General features: G+C 34.5%; 1 protein-coding gene across 1 annotated transcript in view; it reads right to left on the bottom strand.

The window, feature by feature from the left end:
• The window catches only part of LOC128984182 (ribosomal protein S6 kinase delta-1), a 71,869-nt gene extending 66,982 nt beyond the window's left edge, over window positions 1-4,887 (bottom strand). Inside the window, exons 1-2 of the mRNA XM_054403477.1 lie at window positions 4,419-4,887; window positions 368-525 (exon numbers count right to left, since the gene is read on the bottom strand). Of these exons, the coding sequence (XP_054259452.1) occupies window positions 368-525; window positions 4,419-4,538 (278 nt within the window). The 5' untranslated portion in view covers window positions 4,539-4,887. The remainder of the gene's footprint in view (window positions 1-367; window positions 526-4,418) is intronic.
• Window positions 4,888-18,527: the final 13,640 nt, after the last annotated feature.

Here is an 18,527-nt window from a genome sequence, read left to right as displayed (position 1 = left end):
TAGCCATGTTGGTGAAAATAACCCAACTTTTAACTATATTTTCAAAGTTAAATTAAAAGTTAAAGCTTTATTAGATTTAGCGTTTAGGCCTAAATCAATTAAATAAATATCCATGGCTTAGTCATCGTAAAATTATTGAGTTTAGGTACAGAGAGAGGCCCAATTAACAAAAAAATAATATTATAAAACTATAATCAGCATGGAAACATTCTTCCTCTAAATACCATGAGAAATATTACTTACATTTAATTTAGGCTGAGTTTAAGTGTGCAGGGTACTTGCCTACCAAATGTATATAATAAAAATGATTAAACACGTCGATTTGTGTATATTTAATGAGTGAATAGTAAAAGTTAAAATATCTTACCGACTAAAAAATTTTGCCTTTACAAATGAGGGAAATTCATCGGAGATGTTAAGTTTTTTATGGCGAGCTTTCAATTCTTTGTGCAACTTTTTAAAATCATTATATCTTTTCCATATGGTAATTGTAGTGATTGCTTCAGGATACTTTTTTGGGTACACCTGTAAATCATAAAAAATTAAAATACATGCATTCTTTGCCGTAGGTATAACATTTGTTCATGACATCAACACAATGCTGTGAATTTAAACCTGAATATCAGTGAAGGTTGTGTGTAAAATGGGGTGGGTTAGTAATATTTTTTTTCAAGTCATAATAGCCTACCTCGGAAAATTTGCTAAATTGTAAGATCAAAATGGGGTAAAAATATTGGTTTTATCTACCGGTCATCAATTTAATTTACAAGACAATAAGTAATTGATATTTAAACAATGGTATTGTTACGTTAAGATCTTTCAGTCGCGCATCGGCTGCAAATATTGCCAAAAAGCAAGAAAATTGTCGTATTGTACTAGTCTTATTTCAAATTTAATTATTGATATCAAAATGTAATACCTAAAATCTGCTTAATCACTTTCAGATAGTATACGGTAACAAAAACAATGGACGAAGTCAGAATTGTTCTTCCGGTTGCGCATCACCTCAGCGCGGCACTATCGGTGTAACTACTTGCAGCTTATTCCTCATAAGCAAATTTACCTTTGTCTACTATTAAGTTATAACGGGTTCGCCTATGTGCTGTTGCATGGTATTTATTTACATGTTACTAGTGAACAGCACAGCTGTAGTACGTATGAAACTTTAACAGCAGATTGTGCATACGTTTATGCCCCCGTCACACGAGGCTTGTTTCAGCAGCTAGTTCTCGCTGCGAGATCCAGCAGCTCTAGTTGCTGATTCTCCAGCAAGCAAGAAGTCCTGTCAGACGGAGCTGGGGAACTAGCGCTACAACTTACAATTATAGTGACGTAATTGGCACTTTGTGTGTATATGTAGATAGCAAAAATAATGTTGTCTGTTGGTATTAGATGTGATGTTTTGTCTATGATCAACCATCATAGAAGTTAAAGAGTGCAGGCAAAGGCAGAAAAAAGTTAATTTATAAACACTATTATTTTGTACCTACAGTAGAGAGTCAAAAATCCGAACCAATTGGGACCCTAGGTAGATCAGATTACCGATTTGTTCGGATTTTCAAACCTAGCCTAGAAATGCCTAATAGACGCGTGATTAGGCATAGGCTACAGTTTTAAAAATACAGTTCTAGGATACAGTGAATGAAATAAAAATAATGATTTTTGTACTTAGGTATTTTCGTTATATAACTGTAATTCGTTTCTTGAAAAAAATATGTAGAGCTTATACATTGGAAACGAATAAAACACAGACTGGCTCCCAGCGAAACTGTAAAACATCTGTTGTCTCTGTGCTAATTCAATATTTTAAAAATCTCAGGAGCGGTTTGGATTTTTTACGTTTCAGATTTTTGACGTTTCAGATTTTTGACGTTTCAGATTTTTGACGTTCAGATTTTTGACGTTTCAGATTTTCGACTCTCTACTGTACCTACTATGGGCTTGTATTTACGTTGAATTGAAAGCCATATCATGTAAGTTGTCAAAAGTCAAAAATGGAGATAAAAAGACTCGATACTGAGCAGAAAATCATTTACGGTAATTACCTACTCACAAAAGAAAAGTATACTCAATCAAAGGAAAATGCTACAACAAAATTAATTTGTAATAACATCATAACAATTCATCCAAAAAACATGGGTCAACATTATTAAAGCTCATATTTTGTATAGCAGGTTATGTTAGGTTTGGTTATCATATATACAGGGTGATTTGTACTCAGTGTGACAAAATTTTTTTGGTGTAAGTACAAAGTAAATGAAGTGTGATGATGCATATCAAATGTTCCAAGTCTAAAAATTAGCTTCCCAAAAAATTACTTTATGTTTTTCAAAAATAACCATGTTTTTAAACTTAATACAGCGATTTCTCAATTACCTGTATATGGATTTGAGTGGATAATGTAATTTTCGTGTTCTACATTAAATTTTGAACAAGAATAGAAAATGAAGGAGGATCAGTTGTAAAAACTCCATTGTAAATAGAGTCAAAGATAAAAATTAAGATGTTTAATAAAAATTGTAAAAACAATAGTCTATTGCATTTTTCACACCCTGTAAACAAGAAAGTGTCGGAATATGTTAAAAACTGCACCATTTTATAAGCTTTCCAACGATATGCTACACTATTAAGGTTTATGTCTGCTTATGTACGCTTTAATGGTTTGAAGACTACAAAACATGGCGTCTTTAACATTTAAAACATAGAAAGTCGGCATATTTTAAGCAAAAGTTGTATTTTTGATTCAGCTTGAACAGTAAAAACAGTAAAAAGTTCCCTGTTTTCTGGTATTCAAACCACTAAAACAAACAAAAAAATATCTAAACCTCAATAGTGTAGCATATGGTTGGAAAGCTTATAAAATGGTGCAGTTTTTAACACATTCCGACACTTTCTTGTATACAGGGTGTAAAAAATACAATAGAACATTGTTTTTAAAATTTTTATCAAATATCTTAATTTTTATCTTTGAATCTATTTACAATGGAGTTTTTACAACTGATCCTCCGTCATTTTCCATTATTCTTGTTCAAAATTTAATGTAGAACACGAAAATGACATTATCTACTCAAATCCATATACAGGAAATTGAGAAATTGCTGTATTAAGTTTAAAAGCATGGTTATTTTTGAAAAACATAAAATAATTCCTTGGGACGCTAATTTTGAGACTTGGAACATTTGATATGCATGACCACACTTCATTTACTTTGTACTTACATCAAAAAAATTTTGTCACACTGAGTACAAATCACCCTGTATGTTTGTAGGACTTTCCTCGTTTCATTATGAATCTAACGATACCAGAGATGCAGGCGGTGACAGGTGATGCGCACGCTCCGATCAACGACCTGACCTTGGCCTACTTGTATTGTTGGTTAGGTGGGGGAAAGTATGACTCATCTGGTATCGTTTGATTCATAAGGAAATGAGGAAAGTCCTACACACATATTTATGACAACCCATCCTACATAACCGCTGCAGCGTGCTATATAAAGGTGGCCTCCGTATAATACCAAAGAACCAAAATGTGTATTGGGGTTGAGGGGTTGATTATATACCATTGAAGGGGAATAATAATTGGGACTTAACACCGAGGATTGGCCTATTTTCTTTTCGGGTTACGAAAGGACGAAGGATTCCTTCAATGAGGAAATCAACCTCATTATGGTAAGGCAATCCCTCGAAGGCAATGTGCTTAAAATGGTAAAACCTCTGTTTATTAATTCCTTAGTGTCTACAAATAAAAAATGGTAAGTATATACTGTATATATATTTAAAAACTATAAAATTGCCGATAAAAAGATTTTTTCAACTTTTGTTCAAACTTTAGAGCCTATGCACAACCAGATAGGCTAATAACTATTAATTTTTGATATTTTTACCCCTTTTTGGTCTTACAATTGAGAAAACTTTCCCCACCCTACAGAACTGTAGAAGTGTCTTAACTTATGTAGGTAGCTTTGTTTCAGACTAATGGCAGGTTTTCCTAACTGCTGAATACATACAGCTGAATTGTGAATGTTGGTACGACTATTTAAGTGGCAGTTTTTTTAGGGCGCAGCCCCTGCTGGATTCGGCAGCTCCTGACAGCAACTGAACAGCAATACCTGACTCTTGGGAGATGGTGCAGAAAATTACAACTATATTTGGCAGCTTCTTTTCTGTGGATTATTCTCCACTAATACTCAAATATGTATGTCTAAACTATTTTATACTTTCAGGAATCACAATTTATGTAGTTGATGTGGGACTCAAGCTTTTTTACCAACAGCAGAATATCGCAGCTAGAAAAACCTGCCTTAAGACTTTATGTTTCTTTAGGGCCTAGTCAGGATAAACGAAACGATATTAGCTTAGCCCAGTTAAGAACCTGTACCCCGAACATGGATAAAATTAATCCAGTGGTTCAATACTTACCAATGATGTTATTTTATACAGGGTAAACCCTTTATTGTGTTTGAATGGATCAGATACACTAAATCTCCTGACCCAATTGTCTTCACAGCTAGGCCTATTGCTCGCAACTGCATTTTTCATGCTTATGTGCAATATTTGCTGATTTTTATAAGTCTAAACTCTAAAATTGGACAGACAGGCCCAACTTATCCAGTTCTTTTGCTGCCAATTGCCAAGTGAAAAGTAAGGTTAGGTGCAGCTACAGCATTTAGCCTGCATATTGCTTACAGAACAATTCTTACAGCATAGGCAGAAGATAGGCCTATTTTCACTACTACATACTAAACAATGGTTTAATTTAATTTTCTTCAATTTAAAGCACAACTTTGGTTGGAATAAAAACCGAAACTATATTAATTACAAAACTCACATTATTATTAAAGAATATTAATAAATTACAACCGAAAAACCCCTGTAGCTAGGCTTGGATGCGCGGTTTGTTTTGTTGCTTTTTTGTTTGTTGACAGATTGGCTTGGCATACGTCAAAGCAGAAAGAAAAGTAGTGGATATTTTTATTTACTCAAGGTAGGTACAGAAACAGAAGAGCCTTCGATGACGTCAGCTGTCAGATATCTTGAGGGAACACCATTACCGCAACCGTGGGGTCCCAGATTATCGACATCCCAAAAGATCGACACTGAAATAGTCCCATATTGTCGACAACTCAAAATATCGACAGTGTCGGTAATATGGGATGTCGACAATATGGGACAGTAGTGTAAATTTGTCTTTATCGACACAGGAATGTCGACAAGCAAAATAGATCGACAAAGAGCGGGAGATTCAAATTGAAGGTGAACAGTTCTTGCTGAACAGCTCGGTTGAGTCCGGATCATAGATAAAACATACTCCCTTAGTAGATTTCTCATCCTTATGGAACAGCTGAAGACAATTTTATTGTTAGTTCATGTACGGTTTATGTAGAGGTCGTGTTTTGTTTACAATTTGTTTCCCGTTATTACAGCCATTTAAAACCTCGTTCAACCAAATAATAAAATCTAATCATAAACAATAACTTGTCCCCTAGTTATATAACCAAACAGTAAAGCACAAATCAAGAAATTAACCCTAAAATAATGGAAACAAAGTTTCATCGACACTAGCGCCTTTGTGTCACGTACATGAACTAGACACGAAAAACGTGCTTCAAAATTTACAATGGGATGAGAAGTCTACTTGTGTTGGTTAGTCTATGGTCCGGATGCATATATAATGAGAGTCGTTCTTTTTTAAACTCCGAACGACTTCTATTCACGTCGCTTCCAGTCTCCTTCAAATTTGTCAATGCTATCTCAACTATCTTGTGTATGTATACTAGGGTTGCTTTCAGAGAGGTGAAAGCCAGTTGAGCGGAACAAACGTGATTTGATATTTGTATAAGTAACTAAATGTAAAAAGGTCAATAGATTTATTTACTAATGCTGGTTTTAAAGATTAAAATTATAATAACTCAAATTTACCTCTTCGAGAAGTGCATTATGGTAGTTTTGACCAGGAAAATATTACAGTAGTTGGAATCTGATATTAACATCCAAAAAGTAAAGTATAAAAATGAGAAAGGTAATTTAACATTCAAATGCAACTGTAGCCTACAACAAAAAAACATTGGGCTACATTTTTCACCCTTACAATCGGTTTAAGTATTTAAGTATAAAAAAAACAGTAACTATAAAAAAACGAGTATTAAAGTATAACAACAGGAGGGGAAATTTGACATTTAAATTCAACCGTGCAACATAAAATGGCTGAAATGTATGCCTAAACATAAGTAATAAGTAAACATCGCATTCAGCTGATTTAAGTGAAAACAGAATAATATAATAAGTAGGGAAGACATGCCTTAAATATACAATGTAGATAATATAATTAGAAATTAGTAGCCTACTTCTGGACAGGCCTAGACAATTATCCATACCGTGGTTAAAAGTGTACTTCTATAAGCCCAGGTTTACTTATCAACGGTTGTAACTGGACGTATGTATAGTCCGTGGCTTGGCAATCAAATAACAGTATTTGTATAGGATGGGCTACTGTTATCAACATTTGAAATAACTGAATTGTTACCAAATTACTGTTTCACAAAATGCAGATTCCATTTTCAGCCGAGCCATTAAAATGAGGATTTGCCGAACAATTATTAATATTACAGAATAGTATATAATGATATACAACTTTTCACATTCCATAATTATATGTTAGTTTTGCTATGGTCAAAGGTACAAATCCAAATGTTCTCTTTTCTTTTGGTCAGTATGTAATAATTTGCTAGAATCATTGACTTTATATAAAGTCAAAGCTAGAATACTGTAGATGGTTTGTTAAGTTAAGACCATATGCAAGCATTTTTGAAATCGTTTCCCCGTTTAACCTTAACCAACTATTCCATTCCAAAAGTTAAAAAATTATATGGTGCAACACAATTAAACAACCCGATTGCCAACCTATAACCTACACTATACCTTCCTAATCTAACCTTACTTCAAAACACTTAATGTAGTCACGAATACTCATAAACCCCGACCTACCTCCCCACATGCCTAAATCAGTGTTCAATCTGCGTTTTATCAATAAGTGTAATAACTTACTGTACCGTCGATGTAATTAAACATAATATAACCTATGAGGTATTATCGGATTAAATACCGATTTCGATGCGGTTCGATATATCGCTTATTAAATCCTGATTTCTAACATTGGCTGTTTCTAATCAGCTGGCAACACAAATAGGTTCCCAAGAAAGTAGTCACCGGTCCGTATCCCTCCGCTCCTTGTTTATGCTCCGCGCATTGAGAAAGTAGTTCAGTATATTTTCTCGATTTTCAGTGAATTCCGTGCCTTAAAAAAATGTTTTAACGGCATTTTCTTGTTTATTAAAATCATAGGAATGGTTTAAAATCGTTTAAAAGAAAAGTATAGAAAGTTCAGAAATACCTTATGATTCTCTTGTTTACATTTTTCTTGTAAACAAAAAAACTGTCATAGCTACTTTAGTCCCATAAGCCCAATGTTAAAAATTTTAAATTTTAAGTTCGTTTTAAATTGCATTAGCATTATCTAATTGAAATTTGTTTGTTTACAAACCATCTCATTATTAGTCTAAGTAGTCTTGGTAAGTTTGGCTGAAATGTGTTCAGCCGTTATTGAGTGATGGTGTTATATTGTTTGCATTGAAGTTGATCCCAAAGAGCTTCGCTCGCTTCGCTCGCTCCGCTCAATAATATGTGTTCTGCCGTTTGAAGGCTTTACAATACTGTAATTTGACATTTGTCACACTTGTATTATGATTCATTATACTGTTTTTTACTTTCTCCCCCTATACCATAGTATAAGGAGAAAGTATTCTTTTCGTCAAAATTTTCGAGTTTGAGTTTTGAGTGGATATATTCGTTTTGGGTCCCCCTGGACCCAAAAAAGTGGTTTTCGAAGTAATGTGTGTGTGTGTGTGTGTGTGTCCGTTAGCACTATAACTCGAGCAAAAATGTTCCGATTTTGATGAAATTTGGTACAAACGTGTAAAACTACGTTTATTCGAACGAGTTTGCGAACCAGCATGATCGGACCATGGGAACGGGGATTTATGGGATAAAAATTGGGTTTTCTCATTTTTGACCCTCAAGACATAAAATTTCAAAAATTTCTTCTAGCCCATTTTAAAGAGCTAAAAAAATTAATAATTCAGTATATTGAAGTGTTTTTGTATGGTTATTGGTTACGGAGAAAATTATAAATTAAAAATTCCCATGTTATTCTTACGGAGAATAAGTAAACTGTTGTAGTTTGCTTGTTTATGCATATTTGGATCAAACTTGGCCAATCTATTTATTTTATACTAAGCTATTAATATTTTACTAAAAAACACACTTTATTACCCTGTAGGCAGCAAACCTAGGTAGGCCTTCTCGTTCAACCTAATGTTATTTGAATAGATTTAATTGAAAATCAAATCAGGCAAATGGAAATTCGCTTAGTCTGCAGGTTTGCTGCGGTGGGGGTATTTATACTCATTCAAACTAATTGTTATTTCATTTTTAAGAGTTGTTAGCCTCCGGATTACGTTTGACTATTTATAATGGTTTAAATACCTGCATTCAGTAATCCAATATGCTACTTGTGGCAACTATAGTTTCGGTTCACAGGGAACCATCTTCAGGCCGTACAAGGCGTTGTTATTCACTTCCATATATGAAGGCAAGGGCGGTCCTAGACAGATATTTTGGGGGGGGCCTGGGGGGCATGGAATACCCCCCAGCAAAGAGGGGGGGTCCGGGGCCCCCCCCCGGGAAAAATTTGGAAATAATGTGCTAAAATTAGTAGTTTTTAAGCTATTTTGAGGACCTAAATTAATGTGTTCAAGCTTCCCAGTTTATTTTTTAATGGTCAAAAAAATGTTAAAAAATAAACTTGTATACTCGTATAATGTCAAGTTTTTTTTATTTTTTATTATTGAGACTTGTGGTTTTAATATCAAAGGAATACCGCAACATTACAACACATTCAAGCATGTTTGATTTACAAAAACACCCTTTCAACTGGTGCCAGTGTGCACTCTAAACAAAAATTGTCCAAAATCAGACCATGATTTTGAACCAGAGAACTTATTTTATCTTAGTGTTTAAGAACTAGCACCCAACACGACTGCATTATACCTGCCCAGCAAGCAACAGTTAACCTACACAAAGTACACTACACAACTAACGATGCCGTCGGAGGCCCGTCACTGCTACCACCTGAAGAATTGGTTCTCAATGTTCTAATTTTTTTCTACGCCAGTGACATTTTACAAGGGGTCAATAAAGTTTTTGTGCAACTTTTTTGTGGTTGTGAGTGGCTGTGCCGGGAATTAAATCAGTCCCTTCCGCATTTAAGTATGAGACACTACCATGTTGTTTTTGTTTTGTGGCTAGCAACATACCAATTGGGTAGTGTTATTCTTAAATATGATATCAGGTGCTCTAGATATGAATGATTTAATATTGAAAGTTTTAAAATTTTCTACGGTAATCATTGAGTTACATTACTGTAATAACAAATTCCTATCGCTGAACTCAGATAAATTAATATTCAACTGCCCTTCAAGCTTGGACTATTAATACAACTTCTTTTCTTTATCCGATACCCAATTCAAGTTTTCAACCATCTAGGTTAAAATTAATGGTAACATTAAATGCCGAAAAATTAAATAAGAAGAATGCGGCTGAACGTCGAACGCCAGCATCGGACACTGCTGTTGCCGTATATGGCTGAAAGCGTCCGTCGTCTGCCGATCTTCCCTACTTTTCATAACGTACAAAAAATAGTCAGACTCGAACGATCCCGAGGTTTGGGTGAGTTTGAAATTAGTCCTTTCGTTTGCCACAAGTGTAAAGACTACAATGAATTCAATTTGGTAGAACGATTTGCAATAAAAATTATTAAAGTTCCCCTGGTATAATAGTTTATCTATATATAAAATATTTTGGGGGGGTCATGACCCCCCTGACCCCCCCCTGGGACCGCCCTTGTATGAAGGTCGTCATTTAATAAATAAGTACATAGAACACGAACACACGAAAACGCACATTGATACAAACATTTAACATTAATACCCCCGCCGCAGCAAACCTGCCGACTAAGCGAATTTCCATTTGTCTGAATTGATTTTCAGTTAAATATATTTTAATAATATTAGGTTTAACGAGTACCTAGGTTTGCTGCTACAAGGAAACTAATAAAGTGTGTTTTTGAGTAAAATATTGATAGCTTAGTACAAAATAAATAAATTTGTCAAGTTTAATCAAAATATATCCATAAACAAGCAAACTACAACATTTGACAATATTCTCCATAAGAGTAACATGGGAATTTTAAATTTACATTTTTTTAAATTTTTTTCGTTACTAACAATCAAACAAAAATACTTTTATATACTAAATTATTTGTTTTTTTAAGCTCTTTAAAAAGGTCTAAAGAGAAATCGGGAAATTTTGTGTTTTGAGGGTCAAAAGTGAGAAAAACAAATTTTTACCCCATAAAACCCCTCGTAAAGCCCCGTTCCCATGGTCCGATCGTGCTGGTTCGCGAACTCATTCAAGTTTATCCCGCTTTACACCTTTAAACCAAATTTCATCAAAATCGGACAAAAATTACTCAAGTTATCGCGTTCACGGACGTATATATATATATATGTCTATATATATATATATATATATATATATATATATATATCAGTGGTCAACTGGTATGACGTCAGCCATTGTCTCCTTATCACTGGGGCCCATTTTATAATAAAGTACAAACTAATATTATTAGTAAATCAGCTGATCGCCCAATGCAAATCTAATGGAAATTACAAGCTACACAAGTTGTAACTTGTAACTTAGTTTATTATGAAATGGGCCCCTGGTCTCCATTGGCACTCCCGTTTTGCTAGCACTGTACAACATTGTGAAAAGTTAACAACAACAATTACTACCAAAGATAAAACATACTAATTAACAACAATAACAATCAGTGTGAATATAGTATCAAAATTACAACATTGTGAATAAATTAATAACAATAACAACAAACAGTGTATAAACAACAATAACAATCTGTGTAAATAATTAACAACAATAACAATTATTTATAATGGTTTAAATACCTGCATTCAGTAATCCAATATGCTGCTTGTGTCAACTATAATTTCGGTTCACAGGGAACCATCTTCAGGCCGTACAAGGCGTCGTTATTCACTTCCATATATGAAGGTCGTCATTTAATAAATAAGTACACAGAACATGAACACACAAAAACGCACATTGATACCCCCGCCGCAGCAAACCTGCCGACTAAGCGAATTTCCATTTGTCTTAATTGATTTTCAATTAAATATATTTTAATAACATTAAGTTTAACGAGTACCTAGGTTTGCTGCTACAAGGAAACTAATAAAGTGTGTTTTTTTGTAAAATATTGATAGCTTAGTACAAAATAAATAAATTTGATCAAAATAAAAATAAAAAAGCAATCTACAATATTTTACAATATTCTCCATAAGAATAACATGGGAATTTTAAATTTACAATTTTTTAAATTTTCTCCGTTACTATTAACCGAACAAAAATACTGTTATATACTAAATTATTTTTTTTTAAGCTCTTTAAAAAGGTCTAAAGAGAAATTGGGAAATTTTGTGTTTTGAGGGTCAAAAGTGAGAAAAACCAATTTTTACCCCATAAAACCCCCCGTAAAGCCCCGTTCCCATGGTCCGATCATGCTGGTTCGCGAACTCATTCAAGTTTATCCCGCTTTACACTTTTAAACCAAATTTCATCAAAATCGGACAAAAATTACTCAAGTTATCGCGTTCACGGACGTATATATATATAAGTCTATATATATATACATATATAAAAATTTAAACGAATGGTGTTTTTGGCCTCTGGGGACATCAAAATGAAAAAGTAAATCGGTCCCGGGTCTAGGTCTTACCGTGCCACCTACGGTAATAGCTACTTCCCTATAGGGAAATTCGCTAATACAAACATTTAACATTAAAAAGACCAAGTACTCGGGAACACGAGACAGGTGACGCGACCGTGTGGAAGTTGTAGCTCGAACTGGTATGACGTCAGCCATTGTCTCCTTATCACTGCCGGCTCGCATTCATTCCTTCTCTCCTCCTCCCCCATCCAGTATTTTGATTGCGGTGTTATGAATGGAATTCGATTGGTATGAGAGTTTGTCATTTAAAACATTTTGACCATCTGTTTGACTGCCTTGTATATTTCAAATTCTTCATAAGTGTTAATGGTATATCGGTCTTGGGAACGATGTAAAACGTCCATATTACAACATGCTGACTGGTCAAATTTATATTCTATTTTGAACGTTGATGAGGCTCTAGATTGTTTTTACAGCACACTTTATGAAATAATTGGTAAAAACTGTCCATTAAAGAAAAATAAAAAATCGAAATCCCTTTTGGTTTACCCCTTCTATTATTTACAATTTAAAACGTAAAGAAAAACTTAGAAGGAGGTGGAAAAAAGTAAACACTGATGAGTAAATAAGTTAAATAAGTTAAATAATATTAACTAATAATAGTATATTATTACTAAGTCTTAGTAATAATAAGATTTAGTAATAATAGTAACTCTTGATTTAGTAATAATAGTATATTAATAATATAGTTATAAGTTAAATAATATTAACTTATTTAAAGTCCAGAGAACAGCAGTAAAAAATGAAATTGATCTAGCATATCGCAATTATGTAAATGGAGTTGAAGATAGTATAAATGTTGAAAGCAGTAAGTTTTGGAATTTTATTCAAAGTAAAAAATCTGAACGAAATAAAATTATGATAATGGAGCACAATGGAGTAAGACTGGATAACGGAGGAGCGGTTGTAAATGCATTCGCGGAATATTTTAGTTCTGTGTACGAGAGTTACACTACAGAGCCTAGTGTGGAGTGCGCGGTGGAGGGGCCGTGTCTGGCCGGCGCGTCTTGCCTCACACTGCCTCGCCTCAGCTGTCGGGATGTGCAGGACGCCATCAAACATTTAAAATCAAAATGCACTACTGGTCCAGATTTACTCCCACAATATTTATTTAAAGGTTGTTCCGAATTTTTAGTTGGGCCTTTACAATTTTTATACAATTTAAGCTTGAAAACTAATATATTTCCGGAAAGATGGAAAACAACAAAAGTAACCCCAATTTTTAAGAGTGGCAAAAAATCCAAAGATTTAAATTACAGACCAGTAGCAGTGTTATCTGTACCGGCTAAGATATTTGAGATTATTATTCACAAATATTTATTCAGACAATTTCAAAAATACATTTCAAATTACCAGCATGGGTTTGTCCCAGGAAGGTCAGTCAACGCAAATTTATTAAATTTTACTAGTTACGTTTCCTCGGGTCTGGACGCTGGGGTTCAGACAGACACATTATTTCTTGATCTGGCCAAAGCGTTTGATAAGGTTGACCATTTAATTTTGTTGCAGAAACTACATTGGTATGGCATGTCAAATGATTTATTACATTTTTTCAAATCTTACATTGTGAATAGGAAACAATTTGTTTTCTATCATGGATTTTCCTCTGCTATATTTAATGTCCAATCTGGGGTCCCCCAGGGTTCGAATCTAGGGCCTTGTCTTTTTACAATACTAATTAATAATCTAAGCGACTGTATTTTAAATTCAAATTCACTTCTATTTGCTGATGATTTAAAACTGTTTAAGCATATAAACAGTCTTGAGGATGCAAATAGCTTACAGGAAGATCTTGATAATGTTTACAAATGGAGTGTTTCAAACAAAATGACTTTTAATGTTTCCAAATGCCAACTAATGACTTTTACTAGGACTCAAAATTTTTTACAAAATAACTATTTTTTAAATGGCATTTTAATTTGTAGGGTAAACAAAATTAAAGATTTAGGTGTTCACATGAATTCTGCACTATCTTTTAATTTTCATATTGAAACATGCATTGCTGCTGCAAGTAAAATGATGGGATTTATAGTTAGACAAAGTACAAATTTTAGAAACATTGAAACTTTGATTATGCTTTATCACTCGTTGGTCAGATCGAGATTAGAAACCTGTTCCATGATTTGGAATCCATATCATTTACAGTTCAAAGATGCTTTGGAGAAAGTTCAGAAAAAGTTTTTAAGATTTCTATTTTACAAATGTTTTAATATTTATACGTACGAAATTCCATATTATGATTTGTTACAACTGTTTGGGCTGCAGAGTCTAGACCTGAGGATAAAGATCATAGGTCAGGTGTTCCTGTACAGACTGGCGCGTGGAGAGGTTGACGACGCTGCTAGCCTGGCCGGCCTGTCTTATCGCGTACCCTGCTTCAATAGTAGAAATAAACATCTCTTCTCGTTGCCCTACAGCCGCACCACTGCCCATGCCTCCTCCCCCCTCTATCGAATAATGAAAGACTATAATTTGGCAATAGAAAAATGCAATAACATTGACATTTTCTCTGACAACTTGCAAAATTTCAAATTAAAATTAAAAACAGTATTATTCACCAATCAATAATATATTTATATTCACTGTTGTATTTATTTTACTATTCAGTATTTATGTATTTATATAATTTATCTTTGTTAGTCTTTTTTAAATATTTATATATTGTTGTTATAGTTATTGAAAATTTTATTTGTTATGTTGTTATTGCATGGTATGAAAGTGTAAGTTAGATTGAAGTGAATGGACAAGAAGAAACCCACTGAAGAAATTATTATAAGTGCATGAACTGCTTCAATGTAAATGGTGTATACTGTATTGGAGCATGAAAATAAAATAAAATATTACTATTTATGTTTACATAGTTGTGGTTAAGTGAAATTAAATGCTCCGCGAAATTTGAGTTTTGTGGGCTTGTAGTTTTCTTGGGGATATGTTCTCTGAACCTCTTCTTGAAAGACCGTGAAGTCTGTCCGATGTAATATTTTGGGCAATCGCTACAGTTTAATTTGTAAACCCCAGACTTGTCATAAACAGTGGCACTCCCGTTTTGCAAACACTATAATTGTTGTAATTTCGACCACGCTGTTTACCCACGGCCGCCTTTAACTCCGGTGGCCGTGGTTCACCACCACCACCATAATTTCTTATGCATCCATATGTAACGGTCGTATTCCCCTTGGAATACCTACCACTACTTTGGGTGATGTAGCTCAGGAATGAAACTCAGCACTCGCTTACAAAACCCAACTTTATTAAATACTCAAAAACAACACAAAGATAAACTCACAATCATAAAAGGTAGAGTAGACTGGAACTGTATAAATCATTTAGTTAGAAACTGAAACCCCAATTTGGAAAAGACTCTAAACCCCTATTTTGAAAACCCTTTACATTTTCTTACCTGGACCCAAGGCCGAGGGCCTTGGGCTCCAGTTCCCCCAGCAGGACCCCTTCCTCTGGTGCACCACACAAACCACTCCACACCAAACTGACCCCTTGATCAAGTGCACTGGCCTACTTAAAGCAACAGCCTTCAGTAGGTCAGCACAACAAGTTATTGTTTAACAACACTACCAGCCTACTCACACAACATTGCCAAACACTTCCTCTTTACAATATTTGACCCTCCTATTACATCCCCCCATTTCCTCCAGACGATGTCCCCAGCGTCTCAACTACATAGATACATCCACTCAGAGAGAGAAAAAAAATTAATAACAAAAACTGATAAAATCTTTTAAAACTGTACCTAAACAAAATTAAAATAAGGTTTAGGAGGGGAAGAACTGACCAACTGTTTGCTGACTTCCTCAGCAGTTGCGTCGATAAAGCCTCCTCGAACAGTCGTTGGTCTTCAGATGTTTGACCACAGCCATGTCTTCTGCGATGTCTCCCACTTCGGTGTCTATAGTCTGTAGTCCATCCAGCGTTCCTTGACAGCATTGATGATGAATCGACTTTGGTTGACGATGATGTTGGACTGCTTTTGCCATTATCGAGTGTACTGCAGCCTGAAGTTCTCCTCTTCTTAAAAGCCCTTGCCCCCAGCTGCGTTTCCCCAGTTTTCATTGAGTTTGACAAAGTCTCTTCCTCCGATCACAATGTTGAAGATAACACGCCAAATCATGAAGTTCTTGTAGCCTTGTCTACAGTTGGTCAGTGGGGATGGGTAAATAGGAAGCCTACACAAACATATAACTCACAAATACAACATATAATTTATAAAAAAAAACCCTAGACTTTTAAAGAAACTCTCAAACTCACATTAAGAACAAAACAAAACAACCAACATTGAAACAAAAATTATTGAAACTAAGAGAAGTGTTTGGAATGTGTTACCTTAACAAATCATTGGCCTCTACGATTAAACAACAAAACATTATAAATAATTTCAGATTGATTTACTTTAAATTCTTCAAATATAACCTTCTTCAAAGCATTTAAAACAATAAATGATGGAACAGTCTTTCATTTCTAGTATAAATTTAATTTAATTCTGAATAAACAAAAATATTCAATTTGTCTCCCATTTAAGTCCCTGATAATTAAAAATCTAAACAACAAAATATATCTCAATAAAATATTCTTTTAATACATAATCCGTCTGTGTCTTTAAATTTTGTGAGACTATTAAATTCACTAAAGGACACTATTGCAACGTTTAAAACATTATTTCCCAATACAGTTATTTTCGGGGAGTCATGCGATTTATCTCTTACCTAACAAAACAAAATTATCTCCCGAATCAAATTCAATTTCCCTTAGTATCTTTAAAAACACAACTAAAATTTATTACTATAAAAAAAATAATAGTTAAACAAACATTTCAAATCACTCCCTACTTTGCTTTGGTGTTAAAACAAGTGAAACATTTTACTTCAGTAGGCTACATTTTTAAATCACATACTCCAAAAACTTAAAAAAACAATATATAAATTCAAAAAAATGAACTTGAAAAAATTGCATGTGTAATTCTCTGATAAAAATTCAAAAACATGATTGCTGAAAAAAAAAAATGATTTGGGCCCAAATCGTTACAAACTAACCCGTAAGCAAAACCAATTTCCCTTTTAAAATTTCTCCAACAATCTATCACCTGTAAAAACAAAAATTTGTTCCCAAAATAAAACATTCATGCATTGCTGATTTCCCAAAGCAAACCAGTATTAAAAGGTAAACAGTGTAACACAACACGGTCAGCACTCAGCAAGGTCAGGTCACAGAGAGGCCATTTACACCACGCTCAGCATTCCTCAGCCTACAAACATGCTGACTTCTCTCACCGCAACTTTGCTCGTGCTATACTCTGAAATATCAACATGAACACCTACTCTAATCATTAACAGTATTAACCATTTGTAAAAATCCCCAACTGAAAAAAATATATTTACTATCAAATTAAAGTTTAAGCTCAAATATATTTCTAAAACAGTACACCATAATACACTATAAATAATTAACTATCCCTCAAACTACTTCTACAAAATATAATATATTGATCCATTATTCACTGCATCTACCGCGCATAAAGAGCTGAAACAGACTAGTTTGACAACATGTGTCTGCCACATTATTCGCACAATATACACTTTAGAGTGTAGAAATAGCAGGTCTGCAACCACAGAATCACATAATCAAGAAACGTGGGAACTACAAGATCCCAGATTCAACACAAATTTAACCAGGCAAATACACACACTTGTGCACAGCAAACAACATCTGAAACACACATTACACATGTGCATCCAGCACAGGACAAATAAAAACCTTGTGCAGCTAGCACTTAGCATAAAGTAAAAAAGTACCTCGTGCACTCAGCACGTAACACAAATTCACCTTGTGCTCCCAGCACATAACAAAAGTAAACCCTGTGCATCCAGCACAACTCATAATAGGCTACCTCGTGCATCCAGCACGCAACGCTTAACAACCATGTGCACTTAGCACATAACGCAAAAACTCTCGTGCTTCCAAACACGACACACAATAAACTCAAGGAACACATATCAAACTCACATGCAACCCGCACATGACGCATAGAACACTCGTGTAACCAAACACGAACACATATCGAACACACGTGCAACCCGCACATGACGCATAGAACACTCGTGTAACCCAACACGAACACATATCGAACTCACGTGCAACCCGCACATGACGCATAGAACACTCGTGTAACCCAACACGAACACATATCGAACTCACGTGCAACCCGCACATGACCATAGAACACTCGTGTAACCCACACGAACACATATCGAACTCACGTGCAACCCGCACATGACGCTTAGAACACTCGTGTAACCCAACACGAACACATATCAAACTCACGTGCAACCCGCACATGACACATAGAACACTCGTGTAACCCAACACGAACACATATCGAACTCACGTGCAACCCGCACATGACGCATAGACTCACACAAAATAACACTGTAAAACTTCACATTTACGGCATTCCAGCCCACAAAACACTGAACCCCCAAATAGAACTGATTAAAAACTGCACCAAAGTGGTGATTACAAATAATAAAAAAAAATATATATATTCAAAAACAAAATTTTCACATTACTAGAACCCCAAAAATTAAAGCCAATTA

This window comes from Macrosteles quadrilineatus, unplaced genomic scaffold, assembly GCF_028750875.1.
Source record: "Macrosteles quadrilineatus isolate MER2022 unplaced genomic scaffold, UCM_ALF_1.0 Scaffold_2__2_contigs__length_208266976, whole genome shotgun sequence".
Classification (NCBI taxonomy): domain Eukaryota; kingdom Metazoa; phylum Arthropoda; class Insecta; order Hemiptera; family Cicadellidae; genus Macrosteles; species Macrosteles quadrilineatus.
Note: the sequence above shows the minus strand (reverse complement) of the source record. Positions and strands in the feature narration are given on the sequence as shown.